This window comes from Manacus candei, unplaced genomic scaffold, assembly GCF_025592945.1.
Source record: "Manacus candei isolate 608988 ecotype Guabito, Panama unplaced genomic scaffold, ASM2559294v1 h1tg000028l, whole genome shotgun sequence".
Lineage (NCBI taxonomy): Eukaryota > Metazoa > Chordata > Aves > Passeriformes > Pipridae > Manacus > Manacus candei.
This window is the reverse complement of record NW_026138076.1, coordinates 11492196-11512598: the sequence shown is the minus strand read 5'-3', so window position 1 is coordinate 11512598 and position 20403 is coordinate 11492196. Positions and strand designations below refer to the sequence as shown.

General features: G+C 40.1%; 1 protein-coding gene across 6 annotated transcripts in view; it reads left to right on the top strand.

Moving 5' to 3' along the window:
- Window positions 1–20403, top strand: part of DLC1 (DLC1 Rho GTPase activating protein) — a 259503-nt gene that overhangs the window by 219597 nt on the left and 19503 nt on the right. For 5 of the 6 annotated variants that reach the window (XM_051790262.1, XM_051790260.1, XM_051790259.1 and 2 more), the window contains 2 exons: window positions 13811–13882; window positions 16865–16946. In XM_051790262.1, coding sequence (XP_051646222.1) covers window positions 13811–13882; window positions 16865–16946 — 154 coding nt within the window. Of the gene's footprint in view, window positions 1–926; window positions 1137–13810; window positions 13883–16864; window positions 16947–20403 lie in introns of those variants that run through there. The other variant, XM_051790265.1, reaches the window with a different exon arrangement.

Below are 20403 nucleotides of genomic sequence, written 5' to 3'. Positions count from 1 at the left end.
ATACTCTATATCTGAATTCACAGTGCGCAAATGACAACTGAACCTTAGAATAACACCAGTGAGTATAAAATACAGTGTTGGCTTGGAAGAAAATGAACCAATCATAATTTTTGACAGGACCCAGATATTTTCAAATTTTCACAATACTCTTTTCCACGTTGATAGTTTGGCAGCTGCTCAAAAGTACCTGTTTTGTGCAATTTAAAAGTCCGGAACGTGAGTGTCAACCAAGCAATAAGCATTCGAACACTCTTTGGAAAATGTACAGGGGAGTAAGTGGTGTAGGGAGCAACTCCCAGGCATACAGCTATGAAGCCAGACTTGGCTTCACTATAGCCTTCACTATCCGCAAGACCTGCCTGCAGCTGTGCTGCGATCCCCATAGCGAAAACGCTTGTTGTTTTCTGTCGAGGTCCAGACTGAGACTTTGATGGTGTCCAAGAATTTCTACCATTTCACAGCACTCTTCGACAGGGTGCCCGGAGAGGGAAGCACCGGCATCCTCTAGCCACCCTGCAGGGCTTGCTTCTGGTTGAAGGCTCAGCATCCCCGTGTCTTGTGCTGCCCAGGTCATCCCAAACCTCTCCAATTTTTAACACCAAGAAGCCACACTAGCACTCTTCTCTATGTTTCCTGGAAAAAGTATTGAGAACTTTGCTGACTGCTTTCTATAAACATCACTATTGGCTAAATGGCCACCGCAATAGCCGATAGCCAGTAAAAATCAAAGGAGCAAAAGGCAGAGAAGCCCTTAAGTCGTCTTTGACGGCATTACCTTTGGTTTGTGAAGCTTCCCTGCGCCCCCCAGACGTGCAACGGGGGAACGGGGCGCGCGTGTGTCACTTTTTCTTGTATTTACGGGTCGCGCCCAGACAGGAGCTCGCTGGGGCCGCGTCCCTGCGCGCACGGGTCTCCCCCAGCGCGGCGCGGACGCGGAGCGGGCCGGGGGCGGGGCGGCCCCGGGGGCGGGGGCGCCTGAAGGGGCCGGGCGGCCGCTCCGCTCCGCAGCTCTGCGGAGGTGCAGTCGGGAGACGCTGCCGCCGCTCGGGCAGGCGGGGAGGCAGGGACCCAGCGAGCCAGTCCCGCAGGCAGCCCCGCGGACCCGCCGCGGCCGGCGAAGACCATGATCCTTACACGTAAGCTCGGGGGTCCCCCGCTCTGCACATTTTGGGGGGGCAGCGGCTGCCCAACGCGGGCTCGGGGCGCATCGCGGGCAGCGTTGCCGGGACGTGCTTCAGGGGCAGCGCGATGAGGGTGTAAGGACGGGGGTCCCTCTTATGTTATCCCGCAGCACCCGGGAAGTCAGCGCTGGCAGGGGTGCGGCTGCCCCGTCCCGTCCCGCCCCGCGGTGCGGAGCGTCCGCAGCCGCGAGTGTTCGCCCCGCCGGCCTGTCCGTGTGTGCGGGGAGAGAAGCGGCGTCGGGGCGGAAGCAGCCCCAGGTGAGACGGGAGCGCCGCGGGAGCACGGGATCACTGCGGGAGCACGGGATCACTGCGGGAGCACGGGATCACTGCTGTGTCGGGGAAGCGGCGGCCCGCTGCGGCTCTGCTCGGCAGCGCGGCCGAAAGGGTTAACCCCGCAGGGGCTGGGGCGCGGGGCTGCCGCGGGCGCGGAGCGGCGCTCAGGTGCGGCTGCTCTCTGGAGGTCACCGTGGCGCATCTCTTTCTTTTTTGTTTTTTTTGGCTTTTTTTTCCCGTTCCCCCTTTTTTTTTCCCTATAATTTTTTTTCTCCTTTTTTTTTTCCTTTTCCCTAACTGGGAGCTCTTGCGAAACGGGAACCATCCTTTTGAAGTTCTTCGTAATTAGCCCGATGTCCTCCAGGAGCCCGGTTGGCTCCCCCGTGCAGCGGTGGCCAGCCCTGATGTCACCCCCGGAGGCTTTGATCCCGGTGAAGGAGCAGCACCTCCTGCCAGCCGGGCTCCGCCCCCACAAGCCCATTCTCGAGGGAAACAGAAAGCCGATGCCGTTTTCAAGTCGGGCAGTTTTACATTCCGTGTCACCCTCCCCTTTATTGCAAACAACCAGCAATTACTTACTTCCACCATAACTGTGAAGTTGTTGAGCAATGTGTGTTGGCATTAGCCTAATGAGCTCTGTTGTCAGTTGAGGGTACTTAGTATTGGTGCAACAATTTTTTGGTTTTTTTTTTTTCCCCCTTGTATTCTCTTTGGGAAAATTTGAAGAAATTACTACTTTTAAACAATGTGTTTAACTAGGTCAGAAGTTAAATGGCTGATCTGTCAGAGTACTTAACACATCTAATTTGAAAGACTGGGGAATGCAGTTTTATCTTAGCCATCAATTATAGATGATTTTATTTTTTTTACAGGAGTAAATGTGATCTATTTGAATTACCCTGCCCTAATCAAGAAATTCCCAGCAGCAAATCAGTAACAATTCTGTGAGTCAGGTTAAGTTTTAAGGCTGTTTGTAGTGAACTTAAGGAAGATAATAGGCAGGCAGATTTCATATGAGCCTCTGAGTACAAATCTGTCAACAGCTCAGTGCCAGACTGATTCAGCATCCATCTGGCAACCAGGCCATTGCTGGCTTACAGCACATGGAGTTGGTATTAGGCGTGTCTGTTGATTCCAGAGCTGTAGGCTGTTATCTCATCTTCCAAGGTATCCTTACTGCTGTCCACTAGGCATCTTGCTTTGCATATCCAGTAGAAGCAACAACAACAATAACAACAACAAAAAACAACAACAACAAAAAAAAAAAAGCTGAGATGACCAGGAAGTGGGATGAATGTCTCTCAAGTGAATGTTTTTGGGTTAGTATCCTAATTAGGTCTGACATTCTTTGATTATATAATACAGTATATGGAAGAGAAGATGTAAATGAAAAGAATCTTCTCAACTAGGTATTTACAAATTCATAGAAATCAAAGCATTTGGAGCTGCGTTTTGGAACCTCTAGGACTTCCTGATCTCTTTATCTGCTTTTAAAATAACTTTGATTGTTAATTGATATTTTTTAATCAAAAGAAAGAGTAGATACATTGTTTTAAACACCATTAAATTAATGGTGTTTAAATTTCATTCAGTTTCATTAAATTTCATTTCTAAGTGGTAGTTAAAAGCAAGAATGTATCATGTCATGTTTTTATTTGGTTTTTAATTCTCAGTTGTTTAGATTCATTCTAGGATTTTTAAGTCTTGAGTCAGGGTCTTCCCAGCTAGTTCTGCAGCTGCTCTTGCTGGGCCAGAGAGCAAGACTGATGCTAGTCATGGAAACTCACAAGTGCCCTATGTATTTTGCCTCTGATGGGGGTAGGAAAGAGGTACTGTAGTTGTACTCATGCACTGAACTTGAATGTTTATATTAGGATTCCTAGAAGAAGCAGATGAGAGGTAGATTGGTTTTACTTTTCTGGTTATTCTGATTCATTACATTCTAGGCAGTGGTTTGTTTGAGGCATGTGAATTTATGAGTTCTTCAAATATTTAGAGATGCAGTTTGCACTATAAAGTTTTTTCTAGACAAAATACCACAGTATGTTATGTTTGGCCTTCTTGAGAGATTCAAACTTCTCTTCCAATTCCCCTCTGATTGGAGTTGTGCTATTGGCTTCAGCATAAACACAACTGCACCCTTGACTGCTTAAAAGGAGACAGAGGAAGAGAACTCATGTGCTTAACAGGATGGTCCTGTACTGTAAACAAGCGCTTTTCATGCTTAACTATCCTTCCTAGCGACAGGAAGAAGGAAATGAGGCTATGCAAAAGGACCCTGACACATTTCAGACAATGCCAGACCCACCCTAGCATTCATACAGTATAGCCAGAAGACTTGGGGAAATAAAAATAACTTCAGATGTTTCCCCTTCCTTCTTGTGCATGTTATAGAAATACAGCAATCAAATGATCTGCATTCACAGAAAATTTGCTGGTTTGATCTCCACTAAGTAAAGAGATGATGCCCCTGTATAATTTATATATATTCTTTGGGCATCACATTGTTCTGCTTACAGTCTGAACCTTGGTTTTCAAGGTGAATAAATTACAAAAAACTATATCCTCTCTGGTGATGTAATAAGTGTATATATTGAGTAATTTTGGTAATTTCAGCAATTCTAGTTACATTTCTTGCTTGTATTTAAGTGATCAGTAATTCTGTCTGGTGCAGGGCATCAGGTTTATCTTGAGTGTATTTGATTTCCAAATGTTTTGCCAAGTTTTTTTCTTTTTTATCCCCCCTTTTTTATTTTCTCTTCTATTTTCACCTCTTCTCCTGTTTTAAGGAAAAAACAAATTCTGTCTTCCAGCAGTGATGAGCAAGTCTCATGAAAGGGGTACAGGACTGGCCTGTGATTGGAACTTTCTAGTTCTTTTCACTGGAGACTTATTCTGCCATCCTTGCTGACAGAAGCATACCCACATAGCATACCTTTGAAATCAGTAGGTCTGCTAGTACAGTGTAGTGTTGACATAACTGGCAAAAGCAAAATAGAGTCAAGAATGACTTAACTGGCTGGCTTTAATTCACTGAGTTTCTTTATCTGAAAGTTACAGGTAATACTCATACCATTCTGAAGTACTCTGGTGTCTTTAGAAGAGTATGATAAGCATTTTTATTTGTTAGGATGAATATTCTTTCAAATATTGTCTAGTATTTGATTCCCTTGGGAAGGACTGTGCTAGATGAGACAGGATCAGGAAAAGATGTTATCTGGTCTCTCTTCTAATGAAGACACAATATGATGGCTCACTTATTTCTGGGAGTTTTTAAAAAGTTCAAAATGGTGCAGAATTCCTTAGATTTAGGTTTAAATATATCTGTTTTACATTTGTCTAAATCTGTCCATTCAAATGGAGTAGTCTGTGCTAAGAATAATTTCTGAGAAGGTGCATGAAAGACATTTGCTGAAGCCAGTGGTGGACAGTTTGACCTTCTCAGACCTGTTCTTGTAATTTACTGAAGATTCAGGATTAAGAAAAACACACACACACACATCCCCTGCATTTTTGCATTTTGGGGATGTTCTCTCTGTGACCCTGTGGACCCACAGAAGTGGATGTTCTGCTGGCCACCCTTTCCCTCTGTTCTCTGTGGGTGTCTCTGAGAACAGATTTCCTGTGCATATAAGATACAAGAAACTTTCCTGTGTAAAGCTTCATTGTGTGTTTTAACTTCCCTTCTTCCATACATACAAGGTGTGACCATTAGATCAAGTACTGAAAAAAGCATTTTCAAGTATGGAATATCACAGACAGAATACTGTAACTGCCTGTAATATCTGGAAACAGGAAGTTCATAGTAATATGTGCTTTGGGAAAATCCATGTTTATGTCTTTAATTCCACATTAGGGAAAGAGGCATTAGTCTGGAGTGCAGGCAGCTGTATGCTGGGCTGTTTCACTGCCACTGGTATTTTGTGTCTAGAGTTGTATCATCCACACAGGATGCAGTTTGGGACTGGGTCATCAATGAGGTTGGCTATAAATGGTTATAAGGTAAAGGTAGGCATTCTTCCATACAGTTGTTCCTATGTGCATGTGTGGATGGTTTTGAGGTTGAGGCTTCACAAGCTTGAATAAGCTTCTACTGTCTGTAGAAAATCTATTTTCTTTTGTATAAACCATTGAGACAGCTCAGATCAGTTCTTATACCACTGTTATTTCCTAGATCTGAACAGGTAACCCACATTTCATGCTTTTTTTTATGAAGTGTCTGTCATGCTGGGCCTACTCACTTTTGCCTCCCTTCAGAGCTCTATGAGCCTTTGTGTTGAGCTTTGTGTACATACAGTGTGCAAGTTTACTAATTTGAAGACAGGGTGCGATGGGAGGATATTAATGCTGGGCTTAGGAGTAGCAATGGTTAATGTTTGCCCTTCAGTATGTTCTCAAAGGTCATACTAACCAAGTTATTTCTGAGAGAAGAAAAGGTTAAAGTCATCTTCTGTTTTGCAGTCTTTGTAGGAGGATTCGTTTCTCACTCTGGAATCTGTCAACATGACCTCCATCAGAGGATTTGGCTAACTGCTTTCTCTACCCCAAATAATCCTCCTCCAAGACCACCCTGTGTTAATCAGGCCAGATAAATAACCCACGTGCCCAATTATTTCTTAAGGGTTTTTTAAGTCACTTGACATCTTGTTCCTCTTCATCTGTGAACCTTCTTAAAAACAAATGGGAGAAGACTACCTTTAATCTCTAAAAAGAGTTATTTGTCAAGAAAACAACTGCATGAAGCTTTAGTTTTCTGATTAAACAAAGTTAGTTTTTAACTTTAGATCACACTATTTTTTAAATTACTTTCTTAATTCTCCTGTATATGCTCAAAATTGGAAAAAAAAACAATTTAGGAGTAAATAATAAACTTGGTTTATAGTATAAACCAGGAGTTGTGATGATTCTTTTGTGTCCTAGAAGATGCTTGACAGAGAGATGGGGAATATCCTTTATTCCAGTGACCCTGTATTAGATCCTGAAATGGTGTTGATTTGGCTTTTCAGAGCACATCAGTTGCTCCAGGTCCTCTTGACAAAGGGGAGGAGAGGACCTCTTGCCAGCCAGGGTATGCTCTGAGGGTGGTGGTTGTGCCCTCTGCCTTTCTGCCAAGGGCACTGTCCTTCCGTGTGCTCTGATGAAAACCTGGACTTCTCCTCATGCTAAAAATAATGAGAACTGTGAAACTGACCCTATTTATTCCTGGAAAGAGTGTTGGTGGGTTTTAGAGACCCATGGCTTCATGTTGGGAAAGTCCTACTTAAGTCCTCTGAAATATAGGAAGGCTCCCATTGATTTCAACGAGTGTTGGCTCAATCCCTAAACATTTTAAATATTTTGAACAAATGCTGTTTCTTTTTTTAAGTTTTAAGCTGAAAAACTTTGTAGTGATTTTGATATGCTGGAGACTATGAACAGGATGTTCAAGTTTAATAATTAGATTTTCGCCCACAAAAGCAGTATTGTGTTTCGTGTGTTAGCCAAGAGCATTGGTGAGCAATTAAAACTACTATATTCTGTAATCTGGTATAGTTGTTAGGGAGGAAAATTACATGCAGACAACATACACCTATGCAGATATTTTGGAAACTTGTCACTTTTTTTTTAATTTTTATTTTATTTAGCTTTCATCAATAACGGAATAAACAAACTTAAGTCCCCATCAGTGGAAGTAAGCCATTTACTCTCTCCAAAAGCTCCACTGACAACAATAACAACAACATCAACAAAGGGGTTCAAGCTTCCTGCTTTTTTTTTAGCGAACACATCAATATATGACCTTAAACATGTGTTTCCTTACTTCTTCTTCATCTCTTCCCACACAAATTCCAAACATACTCCATTTCTTCTCCCAGTGTCCTGTGGTTTATACATAACATCAGCAGCGTAGTTACTGTCTTGCTGCAAGGCTCAGTAACTTGAAAAGCAAGTCCCATGTTCAACCCAAAGCCAGCAGGAACACTAGGAGAGTATTTTTTTCATCATATAGTTGAGAAATATCTGAGTAACATTCATCACCACCACCTATTTATAGGGTTTTATTACTAGAAAGCAGTATATGTATTTGGTGTTGTGTATGGTTTCCTTCAAGAACTTGTGGGTTCCCCTCCTCCCACCCCCCAAAAAATTCTTAGTAAGAAAGATTTCCTTAAAATTGCACTTGCATCCATATTGACTTGAATTCATTGTTGAGACAGGCAGTGATAAGTGGAGATCCCAGCATGTATTGTTTGACTGTACCAGGTAAATTGAAGCATAGTGAAATACAGGAGCACATCGAAAAAGGCAGCTGCTGTTGCAGAATGTAAGTTGCACTTTGAAGGTGAAAGGAGAAAAGTGACTTGGGAAGGTTGTTAGCTTTCATTTCAAAACCTGCAAGCTTGTAATCAGCTCAAAAGCTGTACTTCATATTCTCTTGATCTCCCTGGTTCTTCTAGAAATGCATAATTCATGGGATGAATGTGTCAGACTATTATTTTAGAACAGTTGTATAAGATTAGGTTGTTCTCTTACAATGAGGACAAATTCCAAATGAGTTAGAAATTTGACAAGAGCTTTTTATGGGATTTTCAGAATGCTCTAGCTTTTAGTAGTTGAACATTTATTGACAAGCTTCCCAAGTTTCAGTGTTTGAGAGCATTACCCTTATAAAATGCAGTTCTTCCCTAACTACATTTTTGCTTTCTTTAGTCCTTGTTATGTGCTGCTTTCTTGAAAGGTGCAGAGCACAAAGTTAATGACACTGCCTAAGGAATATTTAATGATGTAAGGTTGAGAAAAAACAGACTTATGAAAAGGAATTTCATTATTTTCAAGCAACGGTTGCATATCTTCAAAGTGAAAACCATCTGAGGCCATGGACACTTAGCAGGCTAACTCTTAGGAAGTCAGTCATACTGTCCCACCTTTAAAGGGCTGCAGGCATATGGCATTACACAAAACTGATTTATCATTTTCAGTGCCTGGCCTGCTCATTTGTAGACAGCTGCCGCAGTGCAGTTATTTCCCCAGTTTGTCTCAGATTTCACATCCATGTTCATGTATCTATAGACTGAGTGGTTGTATAGTGTGATCAGGTCTGGTGTTGGGACTGCAATTCACATGACAGGAATGCAATTCGACACTAGGAAGAACGATTGCTTGTACTTGGACAGGGGAATTCTATCCAGAGAAGAGTATTTCTCATATATACCACAGCTGGTCTTAAAAAATATGATCCTGGATGATCTCAAGCTCCCCAGTAGCTCAAGACAGTGTTTTGGAGTGGAAAACAAATTTTGCAAAGCACCAGAAATTTCAGAGGGACTTGATATGTAGGGAGAGGTAATTTCTGATACAGACAGAAAAAGAGGATGAGCTTCTGAACATACAAGCCCTTTTGCAACCAGTAAACTGGAGCATCAGTCCTGGACAGGGAAGAAACTTTTTTGCTCTATGTGCTCCTCTGTTCCTTAGAAAACGTGCAGATAGTTTATGGAGTTTTAGGCACTAAAATAAAGAGCAAGTGTATTCATCTCCAGCATTCATGGTCTGAAATCATATTCTCTGCACTGCATGGGAGAGACTGTCCCTCAAGCTAATTCAGGAAGATGATTTTGTGTTCAATTTTTACAATTTTTTTCTCTATTCTGAAAGAAAAGTCAAGTAATGAATTTCAACTAGAATAACTTAGTTTAAAATCAAGTCCAAGATGAAATTAAGAAGCTCAAACAAACCAGTTGTTATGTGTAACATTGCAGTGAAACTTCAGAAGTCAAACCCGTTTTTTTTTCTGAAATTTTATTTTAACAGCATAGGTTTGACCAGTGTCACTACAGATTTTTACAATCTGCTCTCTTAACAGAGCCAAAAGGTGAGATGAGTAGAACTGATGTGTGGAGGTGCTAATATGGTTGTAAAGGTGTCTGAGTTGAGGCAAGAGGAAACCATCTGCTTGGAACTGTTCGTAAGATGTTTAGCACTTAGGTGAAAATTGAGTCAGTGCATGACTGTACAAAGATACATCTGTTTTTCACCTTGTCCTGAAACCCCCGAGAGAGCTAGTGCTTAAATTGCTTGTTATTTCATGGAAGCAAAAAGAAAGGAAGAATGAAAGTAAATGATGTTGCTGTTCCTAACTGCACTGCTATGATGACTTTTTTTCTGAAAGAAAATTATTGCAGCATCACACTGTGTGGTTCTTATTTTCTATGGGAGGAAAGGTATCATCAGACAAAAGACTATAGACATCTTAGAGCTATCCCTTCTGCAACTGCAGTGTAAAACAAGGTGTGAATTGAGATATTTTTACTCTGAAGGTTTAAACTTGCAGGGCCAGAAACCAAGATTATCCAAAGTTTAACAAAAAGCAAGTTAGACTTTTCCATTTTCACTTCCCAGTCTGGGGAGAACTGGGTCCTCCTAATCCCCCTGGAAGTGGGTAAATAAGCACTATTGGTTCCCAACCATACACAAAAGGAACTCCTACCCTTGATTTGAGCATGGAGGCTTGCTTTGTGAAATGGACTAACAAATAAAGCTGTTTCCAATAAAAATTTCCTGTTTCCTCTTTAACACATTTGCCTGCTGTTTGCTTAAACGACACCAAGAATAAAGACTTCATTGTACTCCTTTTTGGGTTTTGGGGGGTTTAGGTGGGGGGGTTTTTGTTTGTTTTGTTTTACTTTCTAAGAGATTTTTTTATGTATCAGGACATTTAAAAATAATAGCGCAATTTCTTTCTTGCCAGTGGTTCTTTGTACCAGAACCTCCTGCTGCTGGGGGAGGGCACAGGATGCACATCTGAAAAGCTGCACATACATTTCTTGCTTGGAATGTATACTGAATTGTAGTTTATTGTAAAGGTTTTAACTGGCAAGGATGTTTGATTTAGAAAGGAAGTGGCACTGCAGGAATGGAGTGGGAAGGAGGGAGTGAGACTAGTCCTTTGCCTGCAGCAACTTGTATCAGTTCAGCTGCCAGGCCTTCATTGGAAATTGCTTTGCATATTGTGGCAGATTATTGGAGCTGACGTAGGGCTTCATGAAAATGGGTTGGAAAGCAGTGTAGAGTTCCTCTGTAAGCTCCCTCTCCTCCTCCTCCTGGCAGTCAGCTGGCCCCAGCCAAGCAGATCCTGTGCTTGACAATGACTTCATAGCTCAGATAATGATCTGTAACCTAGGTCCCCTGGGAGACTGAACAAAGGTTTCTTGATGCTCTGACCCTTCTTAAACCTTTTAGAAATAGCTGAAAAATCTGATTTTGGAAGGTCTGTTCTTCTCTCTTTTGTCCCTTATTATCTTGATTGCCAGTTGGTTGGGATGACAAAGACTTGCACATATTCTCATGTCCACCTGGATACGAAACTGTGGCAACTTGCAAACCAGGAGTCTCAGGGCTAATGCTCCTGAGCTGGAAACTGGTATTTGGAAATTGTAGGAATGAGCTTCTTCCTCTAAGGTAGTTTAAATGATTTGACCAGAACCTCAGATTTAACCAATGTATTTTATTCTCAGAGGCAGGTTCCAATTAAGTTGCAGTAATTAACTTTTTACCTATACAAGCTCTCAGCTGTTTACATTTGTATCCCTTACATGAGGAAGCTTGATCAGTGTACGTGGCTTTCAGTGCAGCCTAATCAGCACACCCTGGCCTTGATTCTCACTCTGGCTGTATTTTGATCTGCCTGAATTTCGCATACATGCACAGTTTTGTTCATACTCTGACTCATCACTAACCAGCTAGGTTGAAATGGGGAAGCCGGGTTGAAAAATTACCTTTCCGTATGTCTGATCACACTGCACAGGTACAGTCTAGGAGCCAACTGAGTTTAGCCAACTGGAGTTGAACAAAAGAGCTACTCTTTTACATCCCATCTCCACTCTGTCACCCCTGTCGTGTTTCTCTCTTATATATACTTTGTGTGGATGGAGATGACACAGAGAGAGCCCTGACTTCTTGGCTTCTTGTTCAAGACAATACTCCAAACCCCTCACCCTTCCAAGGACTTACAACAGGACCCAGGTGCTAGAGCCCTGGCTATGAAAATGGGGCAAATATGGCTTTTAAACCCTTGGTGCTGACTTGTACCCAGCCCTAAACGTTTACCTAGCCTAATCGATGAACAGGTCCACTGTGTTTTATTATTCTCTGGAATTCTTATGGCCAAATAGGAAAAACCCTGGTGTTTCATTGCCTAAGTAGACTTCTTGGGGGATTCTCAAAGGTATTTTGAAGGCAAATATGCTCTGAAAATCCCAAAGGCACCTGACACCTGGATGCCCATAAAATGTAACTTCCACATAACTTGTGTTGTATTTGCAGAAAAGATACACAAAGCTTCTAAAGAGAATGTTAAAAAAAGTCTGATAAATGCATATTCATAATTTTCTAGCTCTAGAAATATTTTATAGGTCATACACCTGGGTTGCTCAGTAAAAGACCTGTGAACAAATATTTAAACACATTGAAGAGCCCCTGTAGTAGTAAGGAATCGATGCTTTTTTCAGTTCACTACAAGCACCTACTTCCACTTTTAAGTAAATTCTAGTTATTTGGGATACTTTTTCTTTCTAGTTTTAAATCGAGTAAAATTCTCATTCAGTCCTGCAGGATGTGACCTATAAGATATTGCATTTTATCTTAAGTACTCTTAAAAATTTATTGCAGATTTTTTGCTTTGCTACTTTAGTTGCTTCTGAGATATTATTATCATGTTGTTTGCTCTTGCTTTAGTAGTACAAGTTTTAAAGATATTTTAGATTTTTTTTTATCTTCTTTATTAAACTTCCAATGTGTTTTCTTAGGGTAATGAAATTAAAATACTACTTGAAGCAAAACTTTACAATTGCTTGCAACTGGAATTGAAGAATGCCTTTCCTTAATCAGTAGCTAAGTCAATATGTCTGTACGTGCTTGTTCTCATGTGGTCCCATAACTCAAAGGTGAAGCAAATAGAAGTTGCACAAATGTGTGCTTGTCCTGACTTCAACAAGAGTGGATTTTTAGATGTTTATTTATCTGGAATGTTGTGTTTTGGCTCACTTTAACCCCTTGGTTTGGATATGTGTTTTAGCAAAGTAGTCTGGCAAAACACAAATATTTTAACACTATTGTAGCAATTTGTAAAATTAGAAGAGGATTGCCATCATTTTGGAGATGCTAAAAGTTGCCTACCATTTCTTCCAATTTTGTGTACCTGTATCTCACTGGGAATATTTTATAGTGTGACAAAATCTTGAGATATTTTACTTAATTTGTGTTTGTTTCTTCAGTACCCTGTATGTAGTGACCTGTATTCTGAGCAATTCTAAGCAAACTCTTTGCACATGGTTTCTCCAGCAGGTAGCTATATATCTTCTCCAAGTAGGTGGCAAAATTGTGTACTGAGTTGTACATAATGAAGCTTTTCTTTTCTGGTCCATCAAGAACAGTGAATATAATCAAAGCCAGACAAACCTTAATAGCTTCTGATTGGTCATTGTCTCTTTGATCAGTTCTAAGCAGGGAGCTAAATTCCCAGTAGAACTTCCTTGAATTTTTAGACCAAAATTAGTCCAATCCATTTCTTCAGCAATTGGAGAATACCCTAAATACTTTTATATTTTCCTAGTTTGAGCTAATAGGATAACATATTCTTTATTGCTACTTGTAGTAGGTAACAAATGAATTTGTGTGTAATTTATTCAAAGACTAATATAACCCATGTTCAGAATGTTTCGTTTCTTTCAGTGTCATGTATATGTATGTGAATAATTTCGTTCTGCGGCATGCTGTTTTGGGCAGTGTGAGGGAAAGTTTCCTGTAATATACCAAGTAGTTCATAAATGCCTTGAAGACCTCCAGTGAAACTAGGTTCTTGTTGGGTAGTAAATGTGTGCTTGAGTGATCTGCAGTACAGTGTGTCAGTTGTTCTTGGGCTTGAGTCTGTCAGTACTATCTACAAGGTGTTAAAGTGCACAGAATTGCAAACTCTACTAGGAATTTTTATCAAGACAAAGTACTTGTGCCAAGAGGATCATAAGATTTGCTGAACAAATGCGGCTCATGTTGGCTACAGTGCTGGTTTCTCTAATGTTAGCAAAACCTTTATGGAATGATCCATAACTGTTGCAGTTTTCATTTGTGCCTGTTTCTCTACCTATTAAAATGATGAGCTGTTGATAAATGACTGCTGAAAACTAGTGACTTTCCAGAATCTAAGATATGTTTGATGGTAAGAAAAGCAAACTGAGATAAGCAAACCTGTGTCTCAGTTCAAAGTTTCTGGATACTTTTGTGCTTATTTTGTAACAGGAATAGTAGAAGTGGTGGAGAGGAAGTTTTTGCTCTGCAGATGACTAATCAGAAGGTGTCTTATTTCTGTCGTCTTCCAGAAATCGAGGCCAAGGAAGCTTGTGACTGGCTGCGGGCTGCTGGGTTCCCTCAGTATGCGCAGCTTTATGAAGGTAGGCTTCTGAGCTTGCAAGTCAACCATCCCCTGGCAACTTTTGGACAGTAAGACATAATATTCACCAATAAATGAGGTTCAGGGCACAACTGAAGTGCCAGTACATAAGATGACTTATAGGGACTGGGCTGTTCTCTGCTACCCACCACATGCATAGATGTGCCAAACCTAATGAGACTCTGAAGCACTCTTGGAGTTTTAAATTTGTTTCAGGTTCCCGATTCAGTCTGAATCTTCCAAATGCCCTCATAGAACAAATATAAAGGTAAGCACTGTGGTACATTCCCTCTAGTTAAAACACAAATGAATGTAATCATCCACTGCTACAAGACCAGTCTTGGAGAAATACAAAAGCTGTGTCCAGCTCCACTGGCCAGCTCTCCTCATGGGGCAGTGATAGGAGATTCTGCGTATGCATAGGTGCATCTGTATGCCTCATGATTCCCAAGTCCTGTGTTTTTTTCCAGAACAATTGGCTTTGGTGTTAGACACAGGCTCACTGTGAAGGGAAAAAGAACATACAAGCTGCTGTTGCACAGATGTGCAGCTCCTCAGAGAGACTGCTGCCTTCTGCAGTCACTTGTCCTTCTGTAGGATGGATTCACTTTGCACGTCTGCTCAATTAAAACTGTTGTCTTCACTGCCTCTAACCTACTAGGAATTTGCAGTTTTGGCATACAGTTCTCACACTCTGATGCAGAGTAACATATGGAAGCTTGTTTTAAAGTGTAACGTCCTTTTATATATGTATACTATTTTTCAGAATTTGCCACCCACACCATTTAAAATTACTTGCATTATAGTAAATTATTGTGCTCTCTTAACTGCCTCTTCATTTTTACAAAATAAACTCCAGCTGCTGCTTGTGAGAATGAGCATAGAAAGTTCATTATTTACAGTGAATAACTGTTGAAAATTACAGCAAATGCTGAGCTGACTTTCTTGAAAAATGATCTTGTTGAGCTTTGATTTGCAGCTGCATTGGCAATATGAGATGATAATAGCACTTTCAAAAGCAGTACTTGGCAAAACTTTTCTTCACCTCCAGAAATTAAATTTCCTTCTTCCTTTCTTCCTTTTTTCTCTTTTTTTTTTTTGTGCTAATGTAGATGCAAAGATTTTCTTGGGATGCAGAGCTGGAAGTGTACTTCCACTCTTTGTTATAACTGGGAACAAAACTCTCAGCTGAATATGGGGGCTTGTGGGTTTCTTATTATCCTGAGCTGTAAGTCCTGTTACAAATTACTTGCATTCAGAAAATATGTGGTAACCTGCAGTTACCATTGTTCTACCTAGAGATTCAAAACTTATATGAAGTTTCTAACATATGACCATGTCCTGTCTAACATCAAAAGGATCACAGGAGTGAAAGAGGTGAGAGCAAGGCCAGCCATACCCATTGAAAAGACAGCTGTCCTTACATGAAAACAATATACCATTGTCCTTTGCAAGCAGCAACAGCAACAACAAAACCAGCAACAGCATGGATTAAGACTTGTGCAGACTATCAAATTCTTCCAAGTCACCTCTCTCACTTAAGTTCTCCCATGTGTTTTCTTGTGGGCTTTCTAAGATGCTGACTTTCTCAGTGCAAAAACTTACATCAACACTGCTGAAAAATACCAGTTGAATGCACTCAGTCTCCTTACTTGCACTTTTGACATAAAATAGTGAAGGGGAAACTTATGAATCAATTGGGTATAGTACAACAGTTCTGAGAAGTTGCCCATATAGAGTGCTCCCACACAGTGCATATTTAAAATGGAGATTAACTGATGAACCTTTGCCAGTTGCTTTGCTAAGACTGCAGTTTTCTGTAGAAAAGACAGAATTCCTTGCATTTTGCGGATTATTTCATAATTTGTTTATTCCTGAGGCAATTGTGGAAACTGCAGATATTCCAGCCCTGGAAGTCTTCAAGACCAGATTGGATAGGTCTTCGAGCAACCTGGTCTAGTGGAAGGTGTCCCTGTCCATAGCAGGGGGCTTGGAACTAGATGAACTTTAAGGTCTCTTCCAACCCAAACCATTCTGTGAAAATCAGAACATATAAATTCATTTGAGATATTTTATGTTGGTGTAGAAAATACCTTTCTAGAAATTAACATCAGTCTTATAATCATTCCAACTCCTTCTTTCCCAGTCTCTGGAAATTAAAAAATTTGTAGATAATTACTTGGACAAGGAAAATTATGTGCAACTGCAACAGTATATTCATAGACTGGCCTTGTATTTCTGTGGACCCTGAACAACCAGAGACTTTGGGTGGGAGTTTTAGTTGTGCAAGGAATGCCAGATCAGGACCCATATGACAGTCAGGAATCTGTGGAGGACAGTAAATAATATATATGTGGTTGCTGCTTCAGAGCTGTAGTAAATTTTCAGCTCTCTGCCAGCATTGTTTCATCCCCCTCATTCTCCTAGTTGTTTACCTAAATAATCTCCTAAGGAAAGGAGGTAGTATGGGCTCCACGCTGCTTGGCTTGCTTTCATTTCAATCCTTATCTCATTAATGTTGTAACAGTGTCAAACTTTTAAATAGCTTGATTAATAGCCAAGGAGATCAGGGTTGAGTTTTTTTCATTCTTTCACAGAGTTTTAGCATTTACTGACCTTTTGTCTTTAATATGAGATATTAGTACTTTGATGGAGATTGCATATTTATTTTAAATAAAGCTAACCTGAGTTAGATTATACTTACATTTGAAGCTTGTGTTTGCCTCTTTCCCCCCCACTGTTTCATCACTGCTTTGCTCATTTTTCCTCCATTCTGTGTATAGACTTTCAGTTACCAAATCTTGTCAAAAATGTGTACGTGAAAAGGAAGCACCTCTGGCATTTGAGGTGATAGCATGTGTTTACCTAAGAAGTGCCAATCATTGGCATTTTGATGAGCTCAGCTGGAGGCAGCTGGTTGTTTGAAATAACATACCGCTGGGAAAAAGTGTCATTTTGATTCCATCTCTCTCCTTTCCTACAGATCTCCTTTTTCCAATTGACATCGCTCTAGTCAAGCGAGAGCATGACTTTCTGGACAGAGATGCTATTGAAGCATTATGCAGGTAGGTGAATAAAAATCACACTGCATTTTGAAACAAAACCCTTCCTGTGTAATAGAAAGTACCTAGAAAAAGCCCAATAAAAAAAGCATACAAAAGTATGTGGTTTTCTTGAGAATAATATACTGGGCTAAGTAATGTTTGGGAATCTTATTTAAAAGAAAGTTAGAAGGAGAGTGGCCAGAGTCTTTGTGACAGAGATTTCATAGGCATAATTTTTATTATTCTTCTTTTTTTGCTTCTAATTTGCAAACTAGTTAGGCATGTGAAAGCAGAACTATAAACAAAAAGCTATAGCCATCTGCACATACAACTGCAGCACCCATTCCCACACAGGAATTGGGTTTTGGAAGCAGTATTAGCAAAGCGATACTGGTGCACTCTCCTTTCTTACCTTGGTGAGCAACCATGTATACAAACAATATTCTATTATACAAACCCTCATGCTGGCTTCAGTGCATCACCTTGTATAATGCGGGTGTGACTGAAAGTGATAATGTAAGCCAATCTAATAATTTATCACTGCTGTAAAGATTGGCCTACCCTTAGCCTCCCATTAACTTATCCTTGTTGTTTATAGGCTCATTCCACAAACTTATTCACCCCACAAGAAGAGTCTTGATAGTCCTTTGCTGGGTTAGTAAATTAAATCAGTGGAAAAGTATAATAAACTTCAGAGGAGGTGCGAAGGATGGGGCAGGGTCCCACAGCCAGCTGCAGGGGCAGAAGGGATTTGTAGAGAAAAAGAGGGAGCAAGACTTGCTGGTGTGTGGCAGGATGTTTTTTACAGAACCACAGCCTCAGCATTACTAGTTTTGTCATAAAAGTAATTACAATGTCTTCATCTGACATCATCTAACATTAACCCATCCATCAGTTATCTTCTGTAGAGCGAGTCTGCAATCTTAAATGGGAAAAAAAAAAGCTTTAACTTTTCATGTCTCCTATTACTTAGAAATAAGTGCAGTTTTATGCCTCTGTCCTTCAGTATGGCAGCTTTCCAAACTGCCTGCAAAATGAATGCTTTTGGATACTGCATGCATGTTGTCTGCAACTCTAAATGTCAGTAATTCTAATGAATTACAAAATCCTTTTAAGAACAGCTTTAAGTTTATAGTGCTCTCATGCCATCACTGCCATACTTGGAAGGGAAAGAGAGGGACTGGAATTTAGAGTTCCTCAGAAATATTTACAAGATTTTCAAACTAAGAAAACAGATTTGTTGTCCAGTCATTAGGAGGGGAAAAATCTCTTTAATATTAAATTCACATTCAAGATGTGCCATGCTCAAGTGTGGGACACCTGTTCCACTGATGTTTAAATGTGATGCATTGGTCTGCTTATTCGTGTGTCCTGGAACTTGTGAAGTCATTGAACAGAAAGTAGAGCAATGTGAATAAATGCTGGTTCCCAGAAATGTGGTCTTCCCTTGTCAGGAAAACAAAAAACAGTGAAACCAGAGTATTTTGGATTTGCTGCTCACCTGCAAGAATACTTCTTAACCTGGGATTATTTAATTATATGGGGGGAAAAAGGTAGCAGATTGTTTCTCACTGGTGAAAGTAACAGTGTGCCCTCATATCTCTATGAGACTTGCTGCTAGTGTGATGCATAAAAGCAGTTAGCACTTTTTCTGAACATAGAGGACAGTAAAAAGATCTGTGTCCAATGGAAGTCTACATTGCAAGTCTTCTTAGAAGGGTGAGAAAACCAAAATTATATATGTATATAGTTGTTTCGTGAACATAGAAAGTCTGTAATAAGGCTGCTAATTGTAAAAGAACCACTTTCATCTTCAAATTGTTTTCTGTGTAATATGCATAAGAAACTGTCAGTCTTGAGACAAGCTACCACTGTAGCTTGAGACAAAAGATTGTGTCATTCTGAAGCCTGTGGCTTATACATCAGAGTTATCTTTTACAAGGTAGCTTTAAAACTGACCCTAAAGTTTCTCCAAAAACATTGAGATTCCCACCTCAAAATGAAACTGAAGCAATTCAGTTAATCGTGTCAGATGTCTGAATTTGGCCCTTTACCATTTGTGTTAGACAAAAGCAGTACATTACCACATTTCCACCTTTAGACTTTTTTTTTTCCACACCTCCTTGTTTAATTTTGCAAAGCTCATTAAAAAACATGGGGAAGCACATACTTTGGAATGCTGCCTTTCTGCCTGCAGCCTGGGTTTATTTTGACTCATGCTATGGTCAGTGTGTAAACAGTAAAGGGTTTACTCAGTAAAAGAACTGTTTCACAACCTTAGGTCTATCACTGTTTCTTGACTGAAAATCAGAATAGTTTGGGAGTTGTTTGCACTTTCAGCACAGAGCTAAATGAGCAGTGTACTGAGTGGATGGTAACAAAATAGTAAGTGGCCTGTGCTGAGAATCTGCTTTTCTGTATAACAACAGGCAGTGTTCTGCCAGCAGTTCTAATTACCTTGTTCTGATTACTGTATGTGAAAAAACTGTTTTAAAAAGACTATAGAAATCACAGTGAGAGGGATTTCTTTTTTAAGTTTGAAGCATTTTAGATGATAGTTTACATCTGAATAGTATTGTTAATTATTATTTCATACTTTTATTAATGTACGTAAGAAAATTAACGTAACTTTAAAACCAACTTATTAGTAAATGTTTTGCCAGATTCCTTTCTAAATGGAAACAGTATCAATATCCACCCCATTAAGTTTTTTATGGAAGAATTTCAAGTGAAAAGCAACTTGAGGCTTGAATTAAAGAGATAGCATATGGCACTCTGTAACAGTAGAAGACAGATGGTTAAGAAATGTCATTTATTGATCTTACAATGAAATGTAGGGTTAAAAACATGAGAGTGATGACCCTATTTTAAGTTTCTAGGATGTTTCCGGTAGTGACTGTGCAAACCACTGCTGGCCTTGATTTCATAAGACTTTATGTAGATTAATGACTGGGAATTTTTCTCTGAAGGATAACTGGCTGCATCATGTGCTGATGAAACTAAGTACTGAAACATGCTTCTGTCCTAGAAGTTGTTACTAAGTACAAAATACATAGCAAACCATGATGGAAATCCTCTTTAATCTCCTTATACATAGCTAGAAAACTGCCACAGTATATACACGAGAAGTTTCTTAAGTCTTTTATCATCAGGACTTCTCATCCAAGAAATCAATCGTAATGTATTTGCATGAGCAGCGTTCACTGCTCATATAATTTCATTTGTGGAGAGTTGGCCTCCTTTGCAGGTTAGAATATGAAGATGAACCTCAGGAGCCAACGTAGAGGCTGTCCAGTGAGACAAGAAAGCCCTTGTATCATTAGTTAGTTACAGGTATGATGGAGCTGGAATTTACCCTATAAGAGAAAATTACAAGTTTAAGTTCATCAAAAAAATATTTTAATCTTTAGAGGTAGATCATACAGTTGGTACATGGGGTGAGAATTTCTCCTGTTAATGAGAACAAAATTAATTGCCC